Here is a 27,688-nt window from a genome sequence, read left to right as displayed (position 1 = left end):
TCTGAATAAACGTTTACGAACACAACCATAGGCGTTTTCCATGCATAAGGCAGCCATCTTGGATTTTAGCATTTCCAGTTTGTTTTGGTAGAAATTAAACGTACATTTTTTTCTTACATCAGTGTTTTTAAGCCGTAAAACGACAGAATCTGAAGCTACTTTTACATGTGAACTATAATCAGTCATGTTAACAGTCCATGGGTTTTTATTTAAGATGGAATAAGCATCTCCACCTGTGAAGTCACGACATCTCGTCTCCTGGCGTTTTAGAGTCCAAGCGCTCAGGGTGCCTACTAACCCGTTCAAACATCAAATAAGCTAAATTTAACATTGCAACATGCAGTAGCAAGAAATAAAATATCTGAAAAGTCTTTCAGTATTTAAATATTAAAAATGTAGGGGGCGGGGCTTATGAACTATACTGCAACCAGCCACTAGGGGGCATTCTGTTGTCACCTGAACCTGGAGTGGATGTCTAGTGTGTAGTCTTGTGTTAAAGGACTCTCTGCAACAGGGGCACCTTTTAGAGCACAACACCAGCAGGCGTTCTCCAGAGTTACACTCAGCTAATTAGTGCTTTAATTAAGGCCACTGGCTTGGCGATGTCACTCCAGGGACCCATGGAGTCTTTTAGGCATCATCAGAAGACTTTCTATGACTCACTTTTATCCTGAAATAACAAACTAATTTAAATGCTTCAGATCCTTTTCTAATGTGAACTATTCTAATGTGTTTCATCGTTTATGGCGCTTAAATTATTTTATATTTGAGCCAAAAATGAATTAATTGGTTCACTCTTTAGGAAAAGTAAGTTGTGTCATCGCTAGTCCACTTTTACATAATCCCATAATCTCCCGTAACGTCAGGGATTAGTGATGTTCTGCTTTAGGACACTTGGGATCATATTCTTTGTTATTGCTGTTATTTAAACCTCATTTCTTCCTTTAAAAATGTTTCTCTCCTCTCATTTCCTGTTTAAAGGTCCCAGACTGACTCGTATCTCATATGAAACTCTACCGTCGTCTCCTCCACGCACTGACGTCGTTGACAACCGCTTATTCCGTTGGAGATGATTGTTATCACACACACACACACGCACACACACACACACACACACACGCACACACACACACACACACACACACACACACAAGCTTCCATTTGGGCAACAAAAAGCTGCGAGATGGATTTTGGGGTTGAGATATAAACACGTTATGAATCATGCATGTCACTTCCTTTTCTTCCATCTCTGTTATCAGTGCTCTTCTCTCAACGATGGCCGTGATTTAGTCCGTCTTCTAAACGACTGGAAATCCAATCATGTTCTCGAGAGCAGCTCCATAAGTCCCCGAATGTCACGACGACTCTGTGAATCTTTATTTTCCTCCGACTGAGTGAATCCTAAAAAGAGACGAGGACAGCGTTTGCTGTTGTTCGTGGGGAGTTTTCTGGTTCTCACCGTTCGAAGAAGCGGTCGTTTCGACAGGTTTCCTCACAGGAAGCCTTGAAGCGTGGCGAGGGACACGTCGAGTATGAAAGAGGGAAACAACCAGCAGACGGGTGCTGCTGATCCGGTTTCTGAGAATTAACTCGAGGAGCAGCACTTCTCAGGGAGCGAACGCTGAAACAAGCATTTCTGTGTGTGTGTGTGGGGGGGGGGGGGCTGACATGTTTGTACTTTAATAACAGAGCGCGTGGGGGCGGACTCAAATGCAATCGCTGAAGGTTCGTCTGAGCGAGCAGAGCAGTGGCGTTGGAGGAAAAATGCCCTGAAGGCGAGATGCTTTTCTTAGTTTTTTGCAGATTCTTTCTGCTTTCCGACCGTCGTACCCTCCAACCTCGTTTAATCGCGTCTCTTTTTACAACATTTGAGAGGATTTCAGACCAACAGACGTGACTCAAGTGTTTCTTTGTGTTCTAATATAATTGAACCTGTTTGCATGCAGTCTACTCTAACATCAGTTCTGGTCTCTAGACCCGATCTATGGTCCTTATGTTTCATTCATGCACTTAGATGCAGGAGTTTTGCTCTTTTGCACTTTTTTCTGTAAAGTGTGTTTAACTCTACGTTGTGTGCATCTTTAAGGCTGCATCTACATCCAACCTCGGCATTTTAGTCTGTGATGTTTTGACTTTTCCGTGTTTAGATGTGAGGAATTGTGCCACGTGGATGTCTAAAGTGATGTGAGCCAAACGCTACACCCTGGTGCATCCCGTCAGCTGCTCGGAGCCGGTTATGCCATCAGACCTTCGCCGCCCTCTGCTCCGCCCTCCGTCTGGGCTAGATCTGACTCAGCGGTGCCCCTGGAGGCATTTGCCGGTGATGCAGCGCTGTGCAGGCTCCCATCAGGAGTGGCGGCGGCGGCCGAGCGGGGATTGGACGCAGGACTGGTGCTCATGACAGAGTCAGGGGTTCGGACGGCGCTCAGGTCCCCGTCGGGAACCACTGTGGCTTCCAGGCTGTCGGAGTGAGGTCCTTCCTTTAAGGCTGGAGGGGAGGCGGCATTCAGGAGGGGCTTGTGGGAGGCATAGGTCATCACAGCTTCAGTATCACTGTCCAACGGCTGGCCAGAGTGGGAAAACTCCACTCCAGAGTCGCTCATTTCCAGGAGGTTGTCCGTAGGGAGAGCCTGGTATCGGCCCGGTTTGGACACTTCCAGACCCTGCAGGGAAGGAAGAGACAGAGGAGGAATTCATCACGGAAGCAAATGCTGGAAAAGGTGGATGAATGTGAAAGGAGCAGAAAAATGAACGGAGCAAGAAAATAAAGGTCATAAAAAGCAGCAGTGTGAATTATTCATGCACGTTTCTGGGTTTGTATTTATAGATGTTCTCCTCTGCAGCCAGCGGGTTCCGTTTTACACAGACTCAACACAGAGTCATAAATATAAATCAGATCAAAAAGACTGAATGTGTTAAAAGAGACAGGAACTGTGCTGAATAATAAACAGTTAGAAGAAATCGGCTGGAATTTAACATTAATAATGAGAGACAACCTAAACCAACCACATAGCAATAATGTACCAATGAAGTCAAGCTGTTCAAAAAAAAGAAGCTTTCGAATTTTAATCCCCCATAAAATCTAATTTCTTACATTTAAATCTGTAAATGTTGCCATACTTCATCTTCTCTAAATATCAGTCTCAAAATAAACAGAATAAAATGTGTTTCAGATGCTCTAAGTTAAGATTAAACAGATTCTGGTTTTATTACACAAACAGATCTGATGAGGAATGAAGCTGAATGAGCTCATACGAATGGACCAATCAGAGCCTTTCAGAGTGTGGGCGTGGCCAGACTTTTTAACAACAGGAGAAACTCTCCTACTTCAGGTGGAAAGAGACCATAAAAGGTCACAAAGGGCTGAAAGTTACATTTTTATTTGATTTAGTAGAAATCAAATCCGTTTAGAAAGAGAATCGTCTCATTTTGTTTTTATTTGATGATTTATAGAAACCCGAACGCAGAATCAAACTACATTTAAAGCTAACTTCTGCTCCTCCAGCTGAGCCTCGTTTGATAATTGAAGTCTCGACTCTGAAACAGAAACTGTAGCTTGGTCCTGATCTTTGGCGCTGGCGCCGCGACTCTAATCAGTCGGCTCAGAGCGCTCCCTTGAACCTTGACCGCTCGCCTCTCCTCGCTGCTCTTTCGGTTTGACAAAAGGTCCTTCTGCTAAACTTCAATCCACTTCTCTGCTGAGAGCGGCGATGAAGGTTGATTGCTTTTTAATTACACTCGGCTCTTTGGTGGCAATAAACCACAGGTACTTCCTGCTGAGTCATCTCCGGGATGATTTAATGGTGCTTCTGTCTTTATGTCGGCTTTTAATTGATATCATTCAGGCGAAGCTTCGCTGGGAACTTGCAGCCATTTTGTAAATCGGGTTTGGAAGAGAAATTTTCATCCGCTCGTCCCTATCATGAAGATCTGCTGAGGATAGGAACTGTTTAATACTTTCATGGTCAGAATGGATCACAGGAAATATAACGTTGGATTTAGGGATGCACCGATATGAAAATGTGGGCCAATATCCATATAAATATCGCTGTTATACCCGATAACCAATAATTATCAATATTACATTATTATAAGAAGGAACGTAAAAAAATTCAACACACTGAATTATGGTGATATTTTGTGTAGCGATGCCTCCCGGACGCCTCCCTGGTGGCACGTCCAACCAAGAGGAGACCTAAAGGTAGACCCAGGACACGTTGGAGGGATTATGGGTGTTTTTCAATGCCAAGGAACCTCGCCTTTATGTCTAGGCCCCGCCCCGGTTGCCTAGGAGATACGTATGTCATCGGGAGCCGCCAAGACATGTTCCAATGGTTCCAATGTTCATGTTCTACCGAGGCGTGTGTTCTCCGTTTGTTAGCTGATTAGCTAGCTGAGCAAGGACACACGGGAGGTGTCTTGTAGCCTAGCCTTGGTCAAAAATTACCCAGAATAAACCGCGGTATTTTCAACAAGACAGCGGATCAGAAGCCGGCAGCTACTTCAGGGACAATTTTCAACTTTAAAAGTAAGTCAGCTAATTTAAAATGTTATTTTTAGATCAAAAAAGTTATCTATGGTTGGTTAGTTGCTTAGTAGTTGCAGCTTCGGTGGCTAGCGGGTAGTAACTCACTTATATTTTTAATTTAATAAACATATACACAATTTAAAAAGTAAAAGGCTCGTTATATATTTATATTGAAACTAATAACGTATAAAATATAACGTTATCTCCCGTGTCACGTGACGTTACGTTACCGCCGTGGAAGCCGCGGTCACGTGATGCAAGTCTGTTCCATTTAACCGTTTTCTTTGACCAAGGAAGGACAGTGTCCTCGTTAGCAAGGCGCCTGGCCTCGCAAGACATTCCCTCGCAAGGCAAGGCGCCTTGACATTGAGAAACACCCCGTGTCTGTCACCTGGCCAGGGAACGCCCTGGGATTCCCCCCGAGGAGCTGGCCCAAGTGGCTGGGGAGAGGGAAGTCTGGGCCTCCCGTTTTAAGCTGCTGCCCCCGCGACCCGACTCCAGATAAGTGGAGGAAAATGGATGAATGGATACTGAATTGATATTTAATAGTTGTGTATCAATTTTATTGAGATTTACTTTAAAAAATTTAACATTATTTTTTGTGTGATGCAATTCAAACCCCGACTGGTAGGTAGCAGCAGTTTGTACCTCAGCAAAGAAGGTTTCACAGGAAATTACCAACATTTTTCACTAGTTACGCAGCTGGAAACCTGCAGGTGACTTTTATTTTGAAATTTTATAAATTGAAATTTTATAAAGATTTTACACTGCTTTCTTGTTCTTGTCTGGCCCATCAGAACTACAGAGTTTGACATGTTCTGGAAGCACGGCGCATACAGACAAAAGCAACGCGTCATTATGTTTCTGGGACGCATCCAAAACGTGACGCCTCGCGCCCGGCGGAAGAGAACCCCTCCACTATAACGATGGATAATTGCTGCAACGTAAGTTTTGCTGCCATTTCGTCACAATTACGTGTCTAGTGGAAGGGAGGGGTTAATCAACAACAGCCCTTCCCCGTCATGAGCTAATTGGCTAAGTCCATGAATGCTAAATACTGACAGTGTGATGTAGATCTGTCGGGCTGTTCTAATCTGAGCATTTCCCCGTCTATTTTCTATCGGTGGCTAAAGCAGGAAGTAGGTGTAGCAGACTGGTTTTACGTTTAGCATGCATGTAACACTCACAAACACCAATCATATTTCAACACTAAAGCTGCTTTCCGGAGTTTTCCCCTTTCAGAAATGATGTATGATTTTTCAGAAATCCGTAAAAGTGATGATCTCATCATGTACTGTGATGAAATGTAAGCAATACGTCTTTTTTTTTGTGCTAAGCACGCCCCCGCCCCGCAGAGCTCTGTTCAATAGGAAACTGAGCGCCGACCAGATCTAACCAATAGCGTTAGACTACCGCTTACTTGCTTCAAATTTAAGGAATACCTCGGCTGATGCAGAGTTGATGAACTTTTCACGGACAAGTAAGTCTCTAAAATATAAATATATGAGAACACAACATGACAGGAGAATAATACTCGTAAAACAACGTGTTTTAGCTGTTTGTCGGCTACAGAAGCACATTTAGAAACAGAAACGTGAAGTTGCCATCTTAAAAAACGAATGTAGAAGTTATTTGTGTGATATGCTTGTCAGCCACTAGATGGTGCCATCAGATAAGAGAAATACTCCGGAAAGAGACTTTAACAAGTAAAAAAAAATAATGGTTTCCCAGTGAACTTGGTCTTTAATAATCATCCCTTACCTTGATGGTGACCTCCGTGCACTCTGATGGTTTCTCACTGATCGACTGCATCAGAGACTCCTCAGTGAACCTGCTGTAAGCCTCGTGCACTACCTGCAAACACACACACACACACGTATTTACATATGTGTGTATAGTTAATTAATTAAAGATAAAAACTCATCTGGAGACTTTCAGCAGTGAGTAATAATATTTTTGACCAACAGAGTGGACCTTTTTAATTTGTGGTTTATTTTAGCATTAGCTGGCTCATGTTAGCATTAGCTCGTTGTTAGCGCTAGCTACAGCAGGGTAGTTTACAACAGTTGTAATTCCACTTTTGACCAGTAGGGCGGAGCAGCAGGAAACTGCTCTGTTACTTTAAAAACATCACATTGGTGCTCTCAGGGGGCCCCTGGTTGTATGGGGGGCCCCCACCAGTTGCTTTACTTGCCTTGGACTGGCTCTGACCACACCTCCCACATAGACCCGGTTCAGCTACGTTAACAAGGTAAAGATTTAGCGCTTGGCCTGGTGAATTGTTCCCCGGCAGCTCCTAAACGTTTCCTTTTAAACAAACTGAATCGGTGCATGTTTTTGAAGGTTTTGTATACTGGTCCTGCTGGTTTCTTCTCCCTCTCTGCTGGTTGTGTTGCTGGGATTTCCAGATGATGCCTGCAGCAGCTCGGTCTCTGTGGGGTTAAATCACATTTTGGTCTGAGTCCATCTTCCAGACCGGCTCCAGGTAATTCATCGACTCTTTGTCAAACGAAGTCCTCCATCAGCATCGCTACGACTGACGGCTCTGCAGGAGTCATTAAGGAGCTCCGTATCGCTCAAGGCTTCCTGGTTTCTGATCCCAGCTAGAGGAAGCTCTTCACACAGGTTGAGCAGAAAACTTCTCTTTTTTTGGTTCTGTCACAAAAGCAGCATAGTTTTCTAAAAATGAGACAAACAAATGAAACGGAGGCCAGAGCAGAGCTCTCTCGCCAAGAAGAGGCGCCGTGTGGAGCTCCTGAAAGTTAGAAAGAGACGCGGCTCAGATTCGACAACATTAGACGGGAACCACCACGGCCTCAGAGACAACAAACAAACGTATAAAACTGGAGAATGATCAATGCTAAAAGACAAAAATCAGCTGATTTAAACATCACAAACGTCATTAGAAACACGTAGGAGGCTCTCAGGTGTAAATCAGAGACATCTAGAATAAAACAGCAGCATCTCGGGCTGATCGAGGCATAAATAATGTGAGTTTGTAACGCGGAGCTTCATTTCTGCAGACTCTGGGTGTAATCTAATCGTCTCCGCCAACGCCGCTGTTGTTTACGACGAGCGAAGGTTCTGCCGCCGGAGGGTTTTTAATGGTCTGGAGATTCAACTACTCTCAAAAAAACATTCAGAGTGACAAGAGCTGGAGGAAGGAGGGGGGCATCCTCTTCAGACGACACTTGAAATGAAATAAAAGCCTCCAGAGGAAAGAAAAAGTGGCATTTTGGAGATTTTAAAACGATTTACTCAGGTTTTCATGATGAAATCTGTATTCATTTGTCATCCTGCAGCAGAAAGCTCCTCTCTGCACCAGAACTATTAAGAAATGAGTAATTCTCATATCCTTGAGCCTGATTAGGGTCAGCTCTTATAAATCCCCACAAATCAGCGAATCAGTCTGAATAAATAACCTGAACAAGAAGGAAAGCCAATTACTTTATTCTAAATTAACATGTGAATACAGAAAAACAGCTTAATGACAGTTAAAAGGCTTTTTGTGGCTCGAGAGTCGTTATTTAACAAAGCAAACATCAACTCTGAATGTTGATTAGTTGCGCCAAAATTACAGTCAGTCAAAAAACAGCCGAACAAAGTAGAAGTCAGACGTTTCCTGGTGGGCGGAAAACTCGTCAGAGGAATAAATGCATCTTAATTTGTCGGCTAATCACGGTTCTCTGTGCAGAAACGGCTGCTTTCATGCTTTTGGGCTGTCTGCTGTGAGAATTAAAGCTTTAGAAATCAGTTTGTCTAGATTAGTCATAAAAAAAGAGTCAAGATAAAGTCTCAAATACGTGAAACATGCTAGAGTTTTACGTAAGAGTCTGAACATTTAAAATTAAAGTTTTAAATGAAAGTTTTCTATTTTTTAGCTTTAAAGGCACACCGATGGTTTAGCTTGCTTTTAGCACCCCCTAATGTTCGTTGTTAATTATCTGTGGTCAAACCGAAAGTGAAACTCTTCTCCTTGCTGTGGTTTCGTGGTTTTAACACCTTCATCTAGCTGCTCCAGCGTCTCCCAGCCTTCATGAGTGTCTACAGGAGCGGTTCATCACTACGGGAAGCAAATCAGCCGCGTTCCTGATCTAAAACATGCAGGAAATGAGCTGGAAGCAGCGCCAGCTATGCCGTTAAACAGTAGCCGAAGCGGCACTCTGAAGTTGCAAACGCAGTATTCCGGCCACAGGGGGCGGTGGGGGTCGCTTTAGCACAAACTGTCCCAAGAAAATGATTTAAAAATACAAAAAAGTTACAAAGTATCTTTAAATTATCTGAGTTTTTGCAACTCAAACCTTTTGCTGCTGTGATGTATTTTTGTTCCTTTTGTTTTAATGACTGGTTTTGTTTATTTTTAATAATTTGTGTGTTATTCCTTTACTGAGAACAAACAGAAAAAAGAGCTTAAATTAGAGACAAGCCTGTGTTTTATATTGATTTTGTTATTTATGTCAGGTACTCTGGTCCTAAATGTTGTAAATGTTATTTCTCTGAACTGAGGCTGTTCAGGAGGCCCTTCACCAGAGAAAAGCGTGGCCCCTCAGACATCACTTAATTACCCCCACTGTTGAGCCACTGGAGGACAAAAATGTCATACATTCATATTTATTTTACCTTTGAGGTCACACTTGTAAAAACTCACCATTCAGAGGATTTTAACCTTTAAAATCCAGTTTGATATATGCTTTTCCAGCTTTTATTACAAGTCAATTTTGGTGTTTTATTATGAAATATCTAAATTAATAATTGTTTGAGTCAATAATTAACACTCATAATCCTCGTGTCACTTCTAAAAACAGCTTTAAAATTACATAGATTAATTTTTTCTGCTTTTTGGGATTAAATCTTGTGATCAGCTTCAGTTCTGATAAAAATGATCAAATATTGATTATTTATCTAAAAGTTAACCCTTCATATGCTAGCTTAACTACATGATGCTAATTTTGAATGAAAAAACAAGAACAGAAGAGGAAATATTTTTTGGAGGACTGAAACATTTTTTTTTAAATCAGCCATAGAAATGTAGCTTTCACAGACACTTTTACTAGCAGATGTCGTTGTCCTTTAGGGACGGTTTTGTCCCTAAAGAGGACGGTGTTCCCTTGGTCTAGTTCCCGAATTCCAAATTTAATTTCTACATTTGTTAAGAGATAGAAAAAAGTTTTAACATACGCACAAACACTGATAACGTGGCGTCGGAAAGAAAAGGGAAAAACGTCCCTAATGGACTAAAACGTCTCTAATAAACAAAAATGTCTCTAATGGACAAAAATGCCTCTAATAAACAAAAACGTCCCTGTAGCGTGATGAATTGTCCATTTCTGACCTAAAGGCCCTGCTCTATTTGCTCTGCCCAAGCAGAAACACAAGTTTCTGACACAAGCCTAATCGATACGGGCCAAGGCCGCTCATGCTCGGTGCTCTTATCTAAACTGTTGCCTCCTCGGACAGCACAAGAAATAAGACGAAGAACTCTATTAAATAATAATTAAATAACTTTGTTAGTCCAAATAATCATGTGAAGCTCCATGTTCAATCATTCTGTGAAATGAGAATATTAACTAATTTATATTATAATCCTATGATAGTATATAATAAGTAATATAACTTTAAATTTTTACACTAGACTGATCACACGTAATGCTTAAGTCACATGACACATTTCCTTTTTCTGATCCAATCAGAACCTTCCAGATCTGACGCGAGGCGTGGTTTTGTTGGTGCTTGTTAAATTCCCTTTTGTGGCTAATTCTGATTCGACCATAAATCAAAACATCCACATTATAAAACTACGCCCACGTCATCTTAACTTCAGTTCAAGCGTTCTAGAGAAGTTGTCGGAGCGGCCAATCCGTAAATTTCTCTTAAAGCCGAAAGAACCCAACGACAAACTGGATTAAATCTGTTGCTGTTCCACCGGCTGCTACGGCTCCTTCAGAATAAAAGCTGAACCATCACGACCCTTCAGCATCTCGCTAGATGCCAATAAACTGTCGTGACCTGGGAGTAAATCAAGACTGGAAGGGTCGGCAACCGCTGCATATCTACAGGCGTCGGTTCCAAGCTGGACCCCCGACATTCCAGATGGGGACTTCCGTTGGGGAACGTAGACCGACAGATGTGTGTTATGTGTGTTATAATCTCCAACCAAAAGCTTAGAGCGAAACACCATCTTCACTCCCATCAGAACTAACCGTTTCTCTGGATCTGCTGGTTCTGAACATATTCACACACACACCATCCTCAGTCTTACTCCACCTTAGTTACACCATCACAGTGTTTTAAGTTGGTCTAGTTTAATTTGTTTAGTAATAAATATTTAGACTTTTTAAACCTGACTCTCTCTCTCTCTTTTCTTGAAGTTGATACGAAGCGTTGCTCAATCCCTGCAATAAAAAGATCCGATCTTCTGGTTAAATGTACTCAAAGATCCATTAAGGTGATATTTCATATTTTATGATATTTCACATTCTATGGTTTCTAATTCAATGTAAGAACATCTTCTCTACATATTTGGCAAGCCATTGCCAGTTATTTGTACATTGTGACACTTTGTGTTGAGTCTAAGATCAATTTTAATTAAATAAACACTAAAAAATTCATCAAAAGTGGATGTTCTGAGTGAGATCCATTAAGGTGATATTTCCTATTTTATGGTTTCTAATGTCTCTAAAGGACAAAAACATCTCTAACGATGCCCGAGGGTTAAAATGACCAAATTATCCTTTTAAAATCTGCAGACGTGAGGAATTACAATAATAAAGAGATTTTCTTTATCATAATATTTGTCTGAAGTGTGTGTGTGTGTGTGTGTGTGTGTGTGTGTGTGTGTGTGTGTGTGTGTGTGTGTGTGTGTGTGTGTGTGTGTGTGTGTGTGTGTGTGTGTGTGTGTGTGTGTGTGTGTGTGTGTGTGTGTGTGTGTGTGTGTGTGTGTGTGTGTGTGTGTTCTGGAGAATAACACGGAGGAGTCACCAGGAGGTTTAGAAATAAGCTGTTTTGGTAAATTTGGCTCCATCAGGACCGACTCTGTCACACGGGAATCTGACCATCTCAGCAGGAGCAGAACCTTCCTCCACCCTTTAATCCCGTCAATCTGTCACACTCTTCCCTCTCAGTGGATAACGAGCCCCCTAATCCGGAGTCTGGAGCTTCTCACTGCCTCTGGCTTTTCCTCCATCTCAGGTAAAAATAACTATCAGAGCACGGAGGGGGCAGCAGCAGCCGCGTGTTACCTGTCTGAAGGCCTCGCCGTCTCCCTTGCCGGCCTGCTGAGCGATGAGCATCAGCTTCTTGCTCTTCTTGTTGCGTTTGTGGATGGTGTAGAGACAGGACAGCAGGCACACCAGCAGCATGAGGGCGAGCAGACTCAGCAGGGACAGGATGGCGACGGCCAGGGGGGGCAGCTTGTAGGCTGAGAAGATAACAGCAGCAGAAAGTAATGAGGATTCTGCAAACGGAACAAACAGGACATTCCTGTCTCCAGCTGCTTTTCAGTGGCGGATTTAGCAATTTGGGGGCCCAAGGTGAACACAGACATGGGCCCCCTTACACTAAAATTTCCACAATCTTATCTTTAACTGGATTTGCGAAACTCTCCCCAGTTCTGACACGAGTTATTTTGCCTTTTTATTGGTTTTTCCTGTCTTTCTCTCTCTTTGAGTGCTTTCTTCTTCCTGTCAGTGCTCCTGTGCTTTTGCCTTTTTTTCTTCTATTTTCCATTTTGGTCCATTTTCATCCCTTTAAACATTTTCCATTGTCTTTCCTTTCTGCTTCCTTTGATGTTTACATAGAAAGACGACGTCACTTTCGGGAGTGAAGATAAAAGCTTTTTTAAAGCAAGCTGCTTCTGTCTCATGCTTCATGTTTTCACCACCAACGCGCCCGCCTCTCTTCTTCTTATTTGTGCTCTTGTGGCACTTGGCAAACAACAATTTGGTGCATTACTGCCACCAACTGGATTGGAGTGGAATGACTACCAATCACTTCCTGTTTGTGCATCTGTGTCTTAAAGGAATAGTCCATTGTGGCATTAACAGAGGGGTGTCGGCGGTCAGGGCTGGGGGGCCTCCCAACACAAGGGGGCCCCAGGCGGCCGCCGACCTATGGCTAATGGTAAAACCGCCACCGGTTGTTTTAGTGAGAAACTTAACTAATGACCGAACTTTAAATGTTTAGATGAAAGATCAAAAACCAGAATCTCGCTAGAGACAGAAAAATATGCAGATAATCCGTTTGAGTCCCGCTTGGTTCACGCGGGCAGCGTGCGGGAGAATTTAGACACAGAAAGCTCTAATGAAGTCTGGGTTTGTTTCATTGTGGTTGTAAAGCACCTTGGGGGGTTGTAGAGCCCTAGGAACACACCATTAGACCGTTAACCGCTTTCGGTCTGACTCTCACGTTGTTCACAGCGTCGGAGGAAGGTCCAGCTGGATTCTGGTAGAATCACGGCGAAACAACAGAAGAGCGAGTGATGTAGTGAATATTACATAAATCTTGTTTTTTGTGGTACAAACATCCATGTTACATTTATATTTACACCCCCGTTGTCCTTGACTCCAGATCACGTTAACAAACAACAAATCTAAAATAACATCCCAGAATTTCCGTGAAATGAAAAGTTTCATTTGTCGTCATGTTTGGGTGTAAAAGCGGCTTTCATCACCGCGGCGGGTCGAAACCGAGTTAAACTGAACAAAAAGGTTTTTATTAAAAAATGAATGTGACCAAAAAAATAATTAATAATTTAACAGAATCGGTTCTGGTCGACTGTGTTCTGACTGCTTAGTAACAAAATGTATTAAACAAAGGAAAAATGGAGGAAACATAATTCATTCATCTATTAATTTATTCATTCATACATTTATTTTGTAAGTATTAATTTATGGGTTTATTTATTCATTTGTTCATTTATTTATTTGTGTATTCATTCATTCATCAATTCATTTATTCATTCATTCATTTTGTAAGTGTTTATTCATTGGTTTATTTATTCATTTGTTCATTTATTTATTCATGTATTCATTCAGCAATTCATTCATTCATTCATCAATTCGTTTATTCGTTCATTAATTTATTTTTGTGATTATTTATTTATTGGTTTATTTATTCATTTGTTCATTCAGTTTTCATTCATGTATTCATTTATTCAGTCATTCATCAATTCATTCATTTATGTATTTATTTACTTATTGGTTTATTTATTTATTCATGTATTTGTTTATTCATTCATTCATCAATTCATTCATTTATTTATTCATGTATTAATTCATCAATTCATTCATTCATTCATCAATTCATTCATTTATTTATTCATGCATTCATTCATCAATTCATTCATCCATTCATTTATTTAATTATTGGTTTATTTATTCATTCATTTATTCCTGTATTCATTCATCGGTTAATTTGTTCATTCATTTATTTATTCATTTATTCATCTGGTTATTTGTTTATTCATTAATTGATTTTTGAAATTTTTTTTATTGGTTTATTTATTCATTTTGTTCATTTATTCATGTATTGATTTATTTATTCATTCATCAATTCATTCATTCATTTATTTATTAATTTATTTAATTATTTATTTATTCATTTTATTTATTCATTCATTTATTAATTAAATTTATTTATTGGTTTATTTATTTATTCATTCATTCATTGATTTATTTGTATTTGTAGCAGAAATGTTACTAGTAGTGTTACAAGTAGAACTATTATTAGCAGTAGCAGCAGTAGTATTACTAGTATTAGTAGCAGTAGTTTTAGTATTATAATTTGCAGTAGTAATACCAGCATTAGTAGTAGTATTTATAGTATTTTTCCACATCTACCTGAGACGTTTGTGATGTTTGGCTGAATTCACTAACGATCATTAGAGGTTTTAACCACAGCTGAAGCTAACTAGTTAAGCTAACTAGTTAAGCTAACTAGTTAAGGAGCTCTCGTCTTACGTTCCACGTTGATGTGAACGTGAGCCACGGTGAATCCGCCCAGGTCTTTTATCATGAACACTCCGATGTCGGAGGTCTGGACCTTCTTCATGCGGAGTTCTGACCCGTCCACTGTCAGCCGGCCCTCCAGCTGAGGGTCCAGCGGCGCCACCAGAACCCCCTGATCCACCACGACCCGGTCCTGGTTGTCTGATTTGGGTCTGTAGACGATGTTCAGGTTGGAGTAGTGAAGGAAGAGTTTCATCCTCAGGTTTTCTCCGTAAGAGAGGCGAAGGAAGCTCTGGTGGTCTGAGATAAACATAAACAGAGTGATGATGATGATGGTGGTGATCTAGAACCTTCTAGGGTTCTACTGCCTCCCAACGGGCTGAGCAGGACTCGAACCTGCAACCTGCCAGTTACGGGGCGGGTTCTAACTCCTCTGCTTCTGCTGTCCAATATGCATTAAATGTTTCAGCTCTGCGCTGCTAATTAACTTTAAAGGGAGATTAGGCAGTTTTGGCTCCTTTTAGCGCCCCCTGGTGTCCGTTTGCAGAACTAGAACTAGAACTCATCTCCTCGCTGAGCGTTGGTCTTTTTAACACCTTAATCCGACAGCTGACGCGACTCCTCGGCCTTCAGAAGTGTCTACAGGAGCGATTCATCACCATTAGCTCATGATGGAGCCAGACTGCAGCAGCAGGTAGGTCAGCTCCCAACAGAGCGGCCCGCCACTCTGAAGTTGCAAGTGGGATATGTCATTAACTCTGTAAAGGGTCATTTTAGCACAAACTGGCTCAAGGAAGTTATTTAAAATATGAAAAAGTTGCAAAATGTGTCTTTAATAGTTTTATTTAGCATACATTCTTGGAGCAGAACCCGTAAACGGAACCTCTCTGGTTCCATCCGAACCTGCTGCTTTGGTTTTGCTGAGCTGCAGGTTCTGAAGGGGGCGGGGCTAATCCGCACCTGGATGCTTCTCTCATGAGGAATAAAATCAGCAGTTCTGGTTCACGTGTCTGTGTTTGTGGAGCTTCGTTTAACCTCCAAGTTTCAGATTACCGAGCTGCCTGGGATTAGAGGCACACTATGAAACTTTCTCACAGCTTTAAATCATCTTCTTGATCCAGAATTTGCTAAAATAATGAAGAAATGTCACTCAGACCCCACCACCCTCTGTGACCAGAATATCGCACTTGCAAATTCTGAGTGCCGGTCAGGTCATTTCAGATCTGCAGTCTAGCTCCAGCACGTTTCCTGCACGCTTTAGATCAGGAGTGATGAATGTCTCCTGTAGACACTAATGAAGGCTGGGAGTCGCTGCAGCTGTGAGATTAAGGTGTTAAAAGGACGAACGCTCACGGTTACAGACGTGTGATTTATACGCTAAAGACGCGTGGAGGTCAGACCTAAGAGAGATGAAATCAAGCCTGAGAAATAATCTGGCTCTGCTCACCTCGGACGTTCAGACAGTTCTTCATCTTGGTGAAACCTTCCCGGTCCAGAACTGTGAAGCTTCCTTCGTCCGTCATCCTGACCGAGTGCAGCGTCACCTGCCTGTCCGACACGCTGAGACGGCCCACGTAGTCCTCCCCCAGAACCGCCGTCTGGTTGTACAGAACCACAGGAGGCGGTTCTGATGTCTGAATGTCGGTCTGGTTGACTCTGACCAGACTGGGTCTGACAACCAGAACATGAGAGGAGGACCGTTTTATCTCTAAATGCTGAAATAATCGTTTCTACGTCACACTCACCTGAACTCCAGCGTGATGGGACCTTCTACATGGTTCAGGTGGATGACGTAGGTCTCTCCGTATTTTACCACCTGCTCCAAAGCGCAGTCTGTTCAGGACAAAACCCAAACTTAGCCAAAAACAATGAATTATTCTGTGTAGTACAGTATTTAGATTGGTGTGTTCTGTGTTCTTAATATTTAAAAGGTTTTAATCCTTGGAAACATCATTTGTGCAGAAATCAAACTCAGGATGTTCTTTTCTCACATCCAGAGAGTTTAAAACTAACGTTTCACTCATAAAGTTAACGAATAATCACATTCCTGATTAACCGGAGTGTCCCTGAATGCATCAGATGCATTTCCAGGCCGGAGGAAACAGAAACTTCATCAGACTGGGCTCAGCAGCGGGAATCGTACCCCTGACCACGAGGACCAGCTGTCTGCTGGAATTCCGGTTGTCTCTGATGATGTAGACGCCTTCGTCCTCCTCCTGGACGTCCTTCAGCACCAGGTCTCCCAGAGAGTTCAGCTCGGCTTTGGACTGGTTGACCAGCAATCCCGCACGCAGCAGAGGAACCTCGTAGGACCGGTTGGTCCTGGGTTTGAACACGACCTCCGACTCAGACGAGACCTCGATGTGGACGTCCTCGCCGAAGAAGGCCGTCCTGCTTTCTGTTTTTACTGAAACAAACACAAATCTGGTCACTCCTGAAGCAAAGATCTCCTTTCATCCGGAATCTTCCAACAGAAGGAGCAGATTTACCGTGTGGCGACGCCGACACGACTGTGGAGAAAACAGAAAAACGGTTCACGTGTTAAAAATAGGCTGATTATAACGACTCAGAGCGAAGGAAATGAGGGACATAACCGCATAAATTAGCTTCACTGGTGGGTTTTGTACAAGTCATTACCTTTGTTCTGGGTAAAGTTTCTAACGCTCGATTGGGAGAACTTCGACCCAAATGACGGGTTCTGTTTGTGCTTACCGGTGCAGAACACGGCGCTAAGGACTGCAGCTCCAATTACTCTCATCTTGAAATGCTTTTCTCTGCAAAAACCAAACCTGCAGACAGAAAAACAACAAAAATGTATTTTTAGCTTCATTATGGCTTAAAAGAACTTCATAAACGGAGACGTTCATCAGCGCCGGGTTAAAGGTTCTGGAGCTGACGTCATTTATTTACCTGGCAAGAAAATCTATAAATTTGTATTATTCATGTTTGGTTGACAGATTAATTGTTTTTAAGATGTGTGTGTGTGTGTGTGTGTGTGTGTGGTGGTGGTGGTGGTGGGGGAGCTGTGACAGATTAATTGTCTTTAGGGTGTGTGTGTGTGGGGGGGGGGGCTGTGACAGATTAATTGTCTTTAGGGTGTGGGGGTGAGCTGTGACAGAATTGTTTTTAGGGTGTGGGGGGTGAGCTGTGACGGATTAATTGTTTTTAGGGTGTGGGGGTGAGCTGTGACAGATTAATTGTTTTTAGGGTGTGGGGGTGAGCTGTGACAGATTAATTGTTTTTAGGGTGTGGGGGGTGAGCTAAGACAGATTAATTATTTTTAGGGTGTGGGGGTGAGCTGTGACAGATTAATTGTTTTTAGGGTGTGGAGGGGGGTGAGCTGTGACAGATTAATTGTTTTTAGGGTGTGGGGGTGAGCTGTGACAGATTAATTGTTTTTAGGGTGTGGGGGTGAGCTGTGACAGAATTGTTTTTAGGGTGTGGGGGGGGAGCTGTGACAGATTAATTGTTTTTAGGGTGTGGGGGGTGAGCTGTGACAGATTAATTGTTTTTAGGGTGTGGGGGTGAGCTGTGACAGAATTGTTTTAGGGTGTGGGGGTGAGCTGTGACAGATTAATTGTTTTTAGGGTGTGGGGGTGAGCTGTGACAGAATTGTTTTTAGGGTGTGGGGGTGAGCTGTGACAGAATTGTTTTTAGGGTGTGGGGGTGAGCTGTGACAGATTAATTGTTTTTAGGGTGTGGGGGTGAGCTGTGACAGAATTGTTTTTAGGGTGTGGGGGTGAGCTGTGACAGATTAATTGTTTTTAGGGTGTGGGGTTGAGCTGTGACAGAATTGTTTTTAGGGTGTGGGGGTGAGCTGTGACAGATTAATTGTTTTTAGGGTGTGGGGATGAGCTGTGACAGATTAATTGTTTTTAGGGTGTGGAGGTGAGCTGTGACAGAATTGTTTTTAGGGTGTGGGGGTGAGCTGTGACAGAATTGTTTTTAGGATGTGGGGGTGAGCTGTGACAGAATTGTTTTTAGGGTGTGGGGGTGAGCTGTGACAGATTAATTGTTTTTAGGGTGTGGGGGTGAGCTGTGACAGATTAATTGTCTTTAGGGTGTGGGGGTGAGCTGTGACAGATTAATTGTTTTTAGGGTGTGGGGGTGAGCTGTGACAGATTAATTGTTTTTAGGGTGTGGGGGTGAGCTGTAACAGATTAATTGTTTTTAGGGTGTGGGGGTGAGCTGTGACAGATTAATTGTTTTTAGGGTGTGGGGGTGAGCTAAGACAGATTAATTATTTTTAGGGTGTGGGGGTGAGCTGTGACAGATTAATTGTTTTTAGGGTGTGGAGGGGGGGGGGAGCTGTGACAGATTAATTGTTTTTAGGGTGTGGGGGTGAGCTGTGACAGAATTGTTTTTAGGGTGTGGGGGTGAGCTGTGACAGAATTGTTTTTGGGGTGTGGGGGTGAGCTGTGACAGATTAATTGTCTTTAGGGTGTGGGGGTGAGCTGTGGCAGAATTGTTTTTAGGGTGTGGGGGTGAGCTGTGACAGATTAATTTTTTTTAGGGTTTGGGGGTGAGCTGTGAACAATGAATTGTTTTTAGGGTGTGGAGGGGGGGGGGGTGAGCTGTGACCAATTAATTGTTTTTAGGGTGTGTGTGTGTGTGTGGTGGTGGTGGGGGGGGAGCTGTGACCGATTAATTGTATTTAGGGTGTGTGTGTGGGGGGGGTGAGCTGTGACAGATAATTGTTTTTAGGGCGTGGGGGGTGAGCTGTGACGGATTAATTGTTTTTAGGGTGTGGGGGGTGAGCTGTGACAGATTAATTGTTTTTAGGGTGTGGGGGTGAGCTGTGACAGATTAATTGTTTTTAGGGTGTGGGGGTGAGCTGTGACAGATTAATTGTTTTTAGGGTGTGGGGGGTGAGCTAAGACAGATTAATTATTTTTAGGGTGTGGGGGTGAGCTGTGACAGATTAATTGTTTTTAGGGTGTGGAGGGGGGTGAGCTGTGACAGATTAATTGTTTTTAGGGTGTGGGGGTGAGCTGTGACAGATTAATTGTTTTTAGGGTGTGGGGGTGAGCTGTGACAGATTAATTGTCTTTAGGGTGTGGGGGGTGAGCTGTGAACGATGAATTGTTTTTAGGGTGTGGAGGGGGGGGTGAGCTGTGACCAAATAATTGTTTTTAGGGTGTGTGTGTGTGTGTGTGGTGGGGGGGGGGGGGGAGCTGTGACCGATTAATTGTATTTAGGGTGTGTGTGTGTGGGGGGGGGGTGAGCTGTGGCAGAATTGTTTTTAGGGTGTGGGGGGTGAGCTGTGACAGATAATTGTTTTTAGGGTGTGGGGGGTGAGCTGTGACAGATTAATTGTTTTTAGGGTGTGGGGGTGAGCTGTGACCGATTAATTGTATTTAGGGTGTGTGTGGGTGGGGGGGGGGGGGGAGCTGTGACAGATTAATTGTTTTTAGGGTGTGGGGGTGAACGTCGATAAGTCATTAATAAACCTTTCAGGTTTGTTTTCCTGAAACAATAAAAAATAGACGCAGAATAATATTTCACATCGAGCTATTTGTAAGTGAAGCTAAAAGCTGATTTTAAATGATAAAATATAAAAAGGTTGTTTTTAAAAGGTTTCAGAAATGTTCCTGCTTGACTTTTTGATTTAAAGTGTTTTTCTGTGATGTCATCGCTGGGAGGCGGGACTGGTTTTAGGTGTTTAAGTTTGTAAAAGAATCTAAACCTGGTCATTCTGCAGGGTTCTCAGCTCCAACACACCTGGTTTTGGTCCGCAGGTGGCTGACGGGTGACTCCAGCATGAATCAGGTGTGCTGGAGCAGAGAAACAACTAAAACAATTTCCAGCTCACCACTGATTTAAACAGTCACGTAGTTCTCAGACGAGCCAGTGAATGTTCTAGATTGTGATTTACTGATGAGACGAAGCAGATCGCTAAGTGGGACTGACCACATGTTTACAATAATGCATGACGGAGCCATCAGCTGGAGGTGCAGAAACAACAGAGCAGACGCTCGTTTCTGCCGTACCGTTAGACCTCCTCCCAGCTGCTCCTCACCTACAGTCAGCTCACCTGTCTCACTCAGCAGTCACATCTTTCTGTGTCTCCTGCTCGTTGTTCTGTCCTGTTCTCCGGGTCATTAATAGCATGGACCTCCCGCCCGTTCTCTCTGTTTTCACACCTCAGATTATACATGAAAACATGCAGATTCATTAGAAATTGTTCGCCCTTAAGTTTCATAACAGGAAGTGAAGCACAGACGACGTTTCCCCTCGTAGAAAACAACTGGAATGTGTTGAAACCCCGCCTCCTTTTGGAGCTTTGACCCACAGGTGTATAGCACCTTTCAGACTCCAAAGCGCCTTACACTACAGTGTATCATTCACCCATTCACACGCTGGTGGTGACGAGCTGACAGAGGTGAGGCTGCCGAGCACCACCTGCAGGCAAGCTGGGTAAAGTGCCTTCGAGCCGGGATCGAACCTGCAACCTTCTGATTACTGAACAACCCGCTCTACCTCCAGAGATACAGCTAATGGGCTGCTTGTAGTTACCACGGATATAAAAATAAGCTGCTGGTGGTTGCCATGGTGTCCCTGATGAACTTCTGACAACAGCTTTAACATTTCAGTTGATTAAACTGTGGATGTTTAGATTATGACTGTGTTCAAAAACTTTCTTTACCTCAGACTGAGACGTCCTTCCTAAAGACTCCAGGCTGAGACGTCCCTAAGGCCTCTGGTTCTAGTGCGGACATGCTCCTGATGGAAGTGATTAGACCAGCTGATCTGTACCAGACAGCTGACTGACGTCCAGCATCTCCCTGATGATGAAAGGTGAAGAGGTTCCATCTTTCCATTTGACCTCATCACTCCACCCTGACCGAACTTCCTGCTCTTGTTATCATGTCAGCTCTCATCTTCCTGCTTCCTCTCTCTCTCTCTCTTCTTCCTCCTCGGTGCTAATTATCCTCCCGGGTCCTGCAGAGGACTGCGGCTCTGTGGACAAGCTGAGGTAATACTGAATCTCCTCCCCAGTCGCTCGCATTCCATCATGGTTTCTTCTTACACTAAGTGTAAATGAATCTGATTAGCCCCAATCCTAACCCTGTGGTTCTGCACAGCCCAGCAAAGGCCACGCAGACGTTCCCTCGTCTTTTCATTTAGCATAAAAACCAGCCTCCTAAAATAGAAACCGTTCCTGCAGCTCCGTCCAAAGCACCGGCGGGAGCTGCTGCAGCTCAGGGTGTGTCGTGACCGGCATGAATCAGGATTAGGGATGAGGAAAGGAGGAGCGGGGAGGGAGAGGAGGGCATGAATGAAGAATGCAAGGTGGCATTTTTGATGCTCAGGATGAAGCATGCTCTCTCTCTCTCTGTGATGTTCAGACCAGCTCCAGAAGACTGAGTCAACAATCAGCTGCTCGGAACAAATTTGACCCAATAAAATCTGATTTTACTTCATTTTATCTTTAATTAACCCGCAAACTGCTCGGTGAGTTGGCTAATCTGCTCCGGCCGTTAGGAAGTGGATCATCATTCAGCTCTAAAGGAGTCTGGATGTGACAAGTCAGCAGGTCTGGCGCGCGCCAGTGCAGTGCGTAACGTTTCCAGCAGGGTGGGCCAGAAACCCCCCATCCCGGTGGGTATATCCCGAACATGCATGTGGAACCTCGACCCAGATTAGAGAACCAGATTAAACACGCCTCAAAGCTGCAGATGTGTCCGTTTAAACGCTTTTAATGACAGAAATGAAAGATTCGTAAGGATTTTACACATTTTCACCAACGACACGTGAGCGGCGGGTTTAGCGTTTTCAGTGAAAACTGGAGGTTTTTGTCCCAACTGCACCTAAACCGGCCCAAAAGCAGCCAAGGCGCGCTGCAGATTTAACCCGCTCCCTCCCGGGTGGAGCGCAGAAACCCGACACAGATGAAGGTAATTACCTTTTTACAGCCGTGGTTCTGGAGACCGGAGCGCGGGGAGGAGCTCCGCTGGGCTGCGAGGCGCTTGCCTGGTGGGTCTCGTCCTCCCCCACCTCCCCCAGCCGGGAAGCAGACTTTCAGCGCGAGGGAAGAAGATCGGGACGCGAGATGAAGATTTCGGTGGATGTCGGGTGTGTGGAGGCTGACGGTTCGGCTCAGGTCGGGAAACTTCGGGAATAAGCGTGAATCCTGCTGGCTCAGCGCCAGACGAGCTGCTCTGAGGTTTGGGGGAGTGGGGGGATTAGGGTTTGAGCTTTAAACGTCAGTTTATAAACACACGTTTATCATTAAATCTAGATATTAGAGCCCAACTTTATAAATTTAAATCTAAATATTTAGATTCAAAACCCAATTGTCCGTCCTGGGACCCTCTAAAGAGGACATCAGCTTCATCCTGGATGATAGTTTACTCAATTTAAACCTGTTTTGTTTTTTAAGAAGTCTGCTTGTAAATGTAAAACAAAAATAGTTTATTTATCTTGTTTTTAATTATTTAATTTTACTTTATTTTAGTCGTAAGGTTCTGCTAATACAAAATGGCTCAGGAAAATTTCACACCAAGAAAATCTTAATCCAAACATACAAATTAAGAAACTCTGTATTTAGAATCACCACTTTACGTTATCTTAAAGAGACAGTGTGTATGTTCACCTTTAATCTCTGGAAGCGTCCATCGGAACGTTGCTGAAAATGAATAAAATGACGTCGTCGTTGAAGAATATTGGCGACTTTGTAACATATAACCATGAATTCTGGTCTAAACAGGGCGCGAGTCTAGTGTCGTTGGGGGACGCCATATTAGACGCCATGTTTCCTTTTGGCCAGCGCTGGGTGTCGATGACATCACACTAGATGATTGGCTGGACGTACGATTTCTGGAAGTTACTATACCACGTTTGGAAACATTTCGGAGGTAAGAAACACAAATTTAGGAACAAAATTGCTCTTTCCAAAACCAATGTGAAAGAACAGAATTGAAGAAGAGATGCATTATAATTTGGCTGAGTGGCATTGCCGTATATGATGACATCATCAGCAGGCGCAGGACCCCGAGGAGAAAACTACAATCGACATTGCATTCTCTCCGTGGAATTAACTGAAGGTCCATCAAAGTCTGAGGAGTCACGCTGAGGTTGCATGCTTTCTGTTCCACAGGTAACAAAAGTTAGCCTAACGTTTTTTTAAACTAGACAATTGTGTAAAAATACCCTGAAACTTATGTACTGCCCCCTAGTGCCAGGAAACTACACACTGCCACTTTAAATATAGATATACTTTAAAATGTCATAAAAATAATTCTACTTAAAAATTTACAATTGAAAATGTAAAATGTTACATTTCAATACTCAGATTAAAATCTAAAGTTACAACTTTACCTCTAAATGTATAATTAGCTCTCCTTACAAGGACTCTGTCGCAGATCTGATCCCACATCAGTTGGTCTGGTCTCCTTTACCCACTTTCTTCCTCTTTTGTTCATTTATAGATTCTAAATCTGGTCTCTGAGTCTTTTTTCAGCATCAAGCAGTGATAAATAAAGATGAAATGTTGTTTTTAGACTTCTTCAGAGGGTCTTTAGAGGCTGCTGTCCATGGTCCTGATCATCTCCGACCTGCTGGTGCTCTCCAAGGTCCTGAACCACATCAATCTATTAATGTATTTTATTGGTCCTGAATTTCTGCTTGAGCGTGTTTTATTGTTAGTAAAGTTATCCGACTGTTGTTATTGCACATGTCAGATAAAAGCACCAGGTACCTTTGCTCTTTGCCAACGTGTGTTTCTGCTTAAATATAAACTAGATTTAAATTAAAATGAAATTTACTGTCAAAAATATAGTTTTGATTCTGACCCTTAGAAACAAAAAATAATCTTACTTTAAATACCTGCACATGGAGAATATTATTTACATTATAAATTGGGAAGAGTTTAGGAATTGTGAATCAGCACCAGATGGATCCTAAAAGTCTCGTCAGCGTGAAAGTGGCAGCAGCTTTTATTTTTTGGCTCTTCGCCATCAGAGCTTTTATCATATTTGTTGTTGTCACAAAGAAGACAAAAACATCCTGAAAGTGTTTCTAAACACGACAAAAGCTGCTCGTTTATAATAATGACCGCTGGAAGTGTTTCCTAGAAATATTTTGATTTGCTCCCAACATCTAAACACGACAGCATCCCATAATAAACAGGAATAAAAACAGCATCTCATCTGAACGCAGGCATTTCTTATAGGAGGCAAGGATGTCAGTATTGGTTTCTGTTACCATGGAGATGGTGATGCTTTACTAGACCAGGTCATGAACTTTTGTTTGTTCCAGGCGCTCGCTCTGCTCAGGTACGTCCAGCCGAGCGAGGGTCTGCTGCACGAGCACCATCAGCTCCTAAAAGTACTCACAATCAGCAAATGTTCAGACGTCGGGTTTGTTCACACGTTAGAAAAATTAACATGGGAGATTTATTTTTTAAAAAGAAGCGTGTTTATGTGATGAAATGAGTTTTATATGATCAAATAAAAACTAAATCAACTTAAAATGTATTTATTTGTTCCTGAAGTAAAATATAAGTCCAGTTTTTCTAAATGAATTATAAAAAAAACATGCAGTTAACCATTCGTGTGTGTGTGTGTGTGTGTGTGTGTGTGTGTGTGTGTGTGTGTGTGTGTGTGTGTGTGAGTGAGTGAAATATCTCAGGTGGCCACCAGATGAAGCCAAACGTTAAAAAAAAGTAAAAATAAAAAATCTACTCTGTATTTTAATGATCTTTGCTGCTGCTGCGACTCCCTTTCTCCACCAGAGGGAGCTCTAAGCTCATCCTTTCACTCGTCCACCAGGCAGCTGTGGTAAACATGTCCTTTTAAACCCAGAGAAAGGTTTATTCATGTATGGATAAAGTCTACTGATGGCAGGATTTCATCCAAAGAAGTCAGCAGGCTGAACTCATAACATGGGTAGGAGGTGACCATGCAGGTCAAATCTGACCAGGGATACTTACTGATGACCAACACCGTCTTCACCCCGCCTGTGAGAGCTGTCTGATATCTGGTCCAGTCCAGCAGTGGTTTGGTTGTGACTCACCTGAACTCTGCATCCACCTGAAGAGAATGAAAGCATGGGTTTGAGATGTGATTGTAGTGGGAACTCGGGTAAATACCTCCGAAGCGTAACCCAGTAAGCCACCTGACACGCAGCGTGTACGGATTCGCCCTGGTTGATATTGTTTGAGGGATTTTTATGAATGTGATGTAACCGCTTACTGCAGTACTTCCGCCTGGTGTGCCCATGAGCTTGCCCACTGCCAACTACAGTCTTTAGGTTGACATCAAACTAAAAATAAAACTGTAGAGAATTAAATTAAATATCTATGAAAGTTTATGAATATTTACCATCACAAGGTTGCCACACACAAAAAAACTGGTGTTTCCCAGCCGAGATCTGAAAAACAAAGACATGCAGCAGCGTCAGGAGGTAGAGCGGGTCGTCCAGTAACAGAAGGTTGCAGGTTTGATCCCAGCTTCCACCAGAGGATGCTGCTGTTGTGTCCTTGGGCAAGACACTTAACCCACGTTGTCTGCTGGTGGTGGTCGGAGGGACCGGTGGCGCCTGCGCTCGGCAGCCTCGCCTCTGTCAGTGCGCCCCAGGGCAGCTGTGGCTACATCGTAGCTCATCACCACCAGTGTGTGAATGGATGAACGATTCACTGTCATGTAAAGCACTTTGGAGTCCTCTGACTCTGAAAGCTGCTGCACAAGTGCGGCTCATTTATCATTTGCCTAAAAATGTTTTTTTTAGTGACAAACGGATCAAAACAGAAAACCCAAAACACTAATTCACCAAACTTACATGTTCAGAATGAAAAGCTGCCACTGAGGACTCGTTTCGCTCTGATTCATCTAAAGACTTGATTTTTAAATGATTCTTTTTTTTCTAAATGATCATTTTCCATAAACCCAAATCAACTGAAAGTCGAGTTTCTGACCTGACCCTAACCCAGCTTCAGTTTTTACGTCCCTGTCCTGAACTCCGAAAACGTTCAGACGGCAGTGATACATCCAACATGGACCCATTCTAGTCTGAACATCCCCACAAACACGATCAATCCTGATTTATGCAACAGCACAGCTAGCTAGTGCAACAATCCATTGTTTTATTGTCTCCCTGTGAACAAGGGGAGTTGCGCCCTCCAGTGGTGACAACTGGAGCTGCAGTCTGGTTAGCTTCATTATCCCAGTGATGCTGAAAATAATCCTAATCTCTGATTTACCTTGTCTGTAAACCCTTCAGGAGCAGCTAGTCTTGAAGCAGAGAAAAGGAGGTTTTCTACTTTAGCTGCTGAACTCAGGGTAGCTGCAGGTTTAAGGGAGCCAAATTTAAGACTTTTTAAGGCCACTTTGACCAAATTGAAGCTATTTTTAAATTAAATTTAAGATATAATTTCCAGCTATTGCCTGGAACCGGTGCTAACCACGTCGTGAACGCGGGATTAGCCACCCAGTTACCATTAAACTTGCACTTCCCAATGGTGCAAGCTCCCACTTATTCCATCTTTCAGTTCTTTGTTTGACGAAACGTTGCAGGTAAATAAAAACCTTTCTGTGTTTTAAAAAGAACTGAAAGATGGAATTAGAATTTCAACACAACAAGAACACACCAAAGAAGCTCCCACTAGCTTAACCAGCTAAAGTGCTCATCTAAAAATAGCCACCTTTCACAACCAACTGCATGTGTACGGTTCCGCTTACGGCAACATCATACACAAAAAATGCTGAACGCTGACTAGAAATTCACGAAAATTTAATAGAAATAAAATAATGTTGTTTATCGGGTCTTTGGTAATTAATTTAAGACCTTTGGAAACTGTATTTAATGATTATTTATCATTTTTAAGGCCTTAAATTTGGAAAAGCAGATTTAAGACTTTTTAAGGACCCGTGGATACCCTGCGAACAGGTGAGCCGACCCTCGAACAGGTGTGTTGGAGCAGAAAAACAACTAAAATGCTGGATGGTGGCCCTGCAGGACCAAGTTTTGGGTCAATAATTGAATCATTTTCCTGATTTAACAATAAAAATACAGAAAATTGAACCAGGTGTGGATTTCTGTTGTTGCTTCATCTTCAAATATCATCTCATCAAACACATTTAGTGACAATTTCCTCTGAAAACCCGAGTTTCTGCAGGACTTCTCCAGCCAAGTGCATCTAAAGGACATTGTGACTTCATGCGAGAACAAACCTTGAATAGTTAAAACATCCGGACTAAAACGAGCCGGCTGGACT

General features: G+C 42.8%; 1 protein-coding gene across 3 annotated transcripts; it reads right to left on the bottom strand.

The window, feature by feature from the left end:
• LOC107394866 (uncharacterized) lies at nucleotides 1-27,592 on the bottom strand. Of its 3 annotated transcripts, none has more exons than XM_015974030.3 (10): nucleotides 22,379-27,592; nucleotides 17,185-17,261; nucleotides 16,962-16,982; nucleotides 16,616-16,879; nucleotides 16,218-16,305; nucleotides 15,920-16,143; nucleotides 14,485-14,772; nucleotides 11,767-11,945; nucleotides 6,290-6,382; nucleotides 1-2,663 (listed from the first exon to the last, which is right to left on the bottom strand). In XM_015974030.3, the coding sequence occupies exons 2-10, from the start codon at nucleotides 17,228-17,230 to the stop codon at nucleotides 2,235-2,237; spliced, it is 1,632 nt and encodes a 543-aa protein (XP_015829516.1). In that variant the 5' UTR covers nucleotides 17,231-17,261; nucleotides 22,379-27,592; the 3' UTR covers nucleotides 1-2,234. The 3 variants fall into 3 exon arrangements, with proteins under 3 accessions (XP_015829516.1, XP_054601345.1, XP_054601347.1); XM_054745370.2 differs by lacking the exon at nucleotides 22,379-27,592 and adding an exon at nucleotides 21,119-22,349; XM_054745372.2 differs by lacking the exon at nucleotides 22,379-27,592 and adding an exon at nucleotides 20,507-21,096.
• Nucleotides 27,593-27,688: the final 96 nt, after the last annotated feature.

The sequence above is a fragment of the Nothobranchius furzeri genome, chromosome 19 (genome assembly GCF_043380555.1).
Source record: "Nothobranchius furzeri strain GRZ-AD chromosome 19, NfurGRZ-RIMD1, whole genome shotgun sequence".
Lineage (NCBI taxonomy): Eukaryota > Metazoa > Chordata > Actinopteri > Cyprinodontiformes > Nothobranchiidae > Nothobranchius > Nothobranchius furzeri.
This window is presented reverse-complemented; position numbering and strand designations above follow the sequence as displayed.

What these genes read in the sequence shown, in the direction of transcription:
- LOC107394866 (XM_015974030.3), bottom strand. Translation starts at nt 17,230, where the DNA reads ATGAGAGTAATTGGAGCTGCAGTCCTTAGCGCCGTGTTCTGCACCG. An exon ending in CCCATCACGCTGGAGTTCAG is followed by an intron (nt 16,144 to 16,217) that starts GTGAGTGTGACG and finishes TCTGGTTGTCAG; the next exon opens with ACCCAGTCTGGTCAGAGTCA. An exon ending in GAACTGTCTGAACGTCCGAG is followed by an intron (nt 14,773 to 15,919) that starts GTGAGCAGAGCC and finishes TGTTTATCTCAG; the next exon opens with ACCACCAGAGCTTCCTTCGC.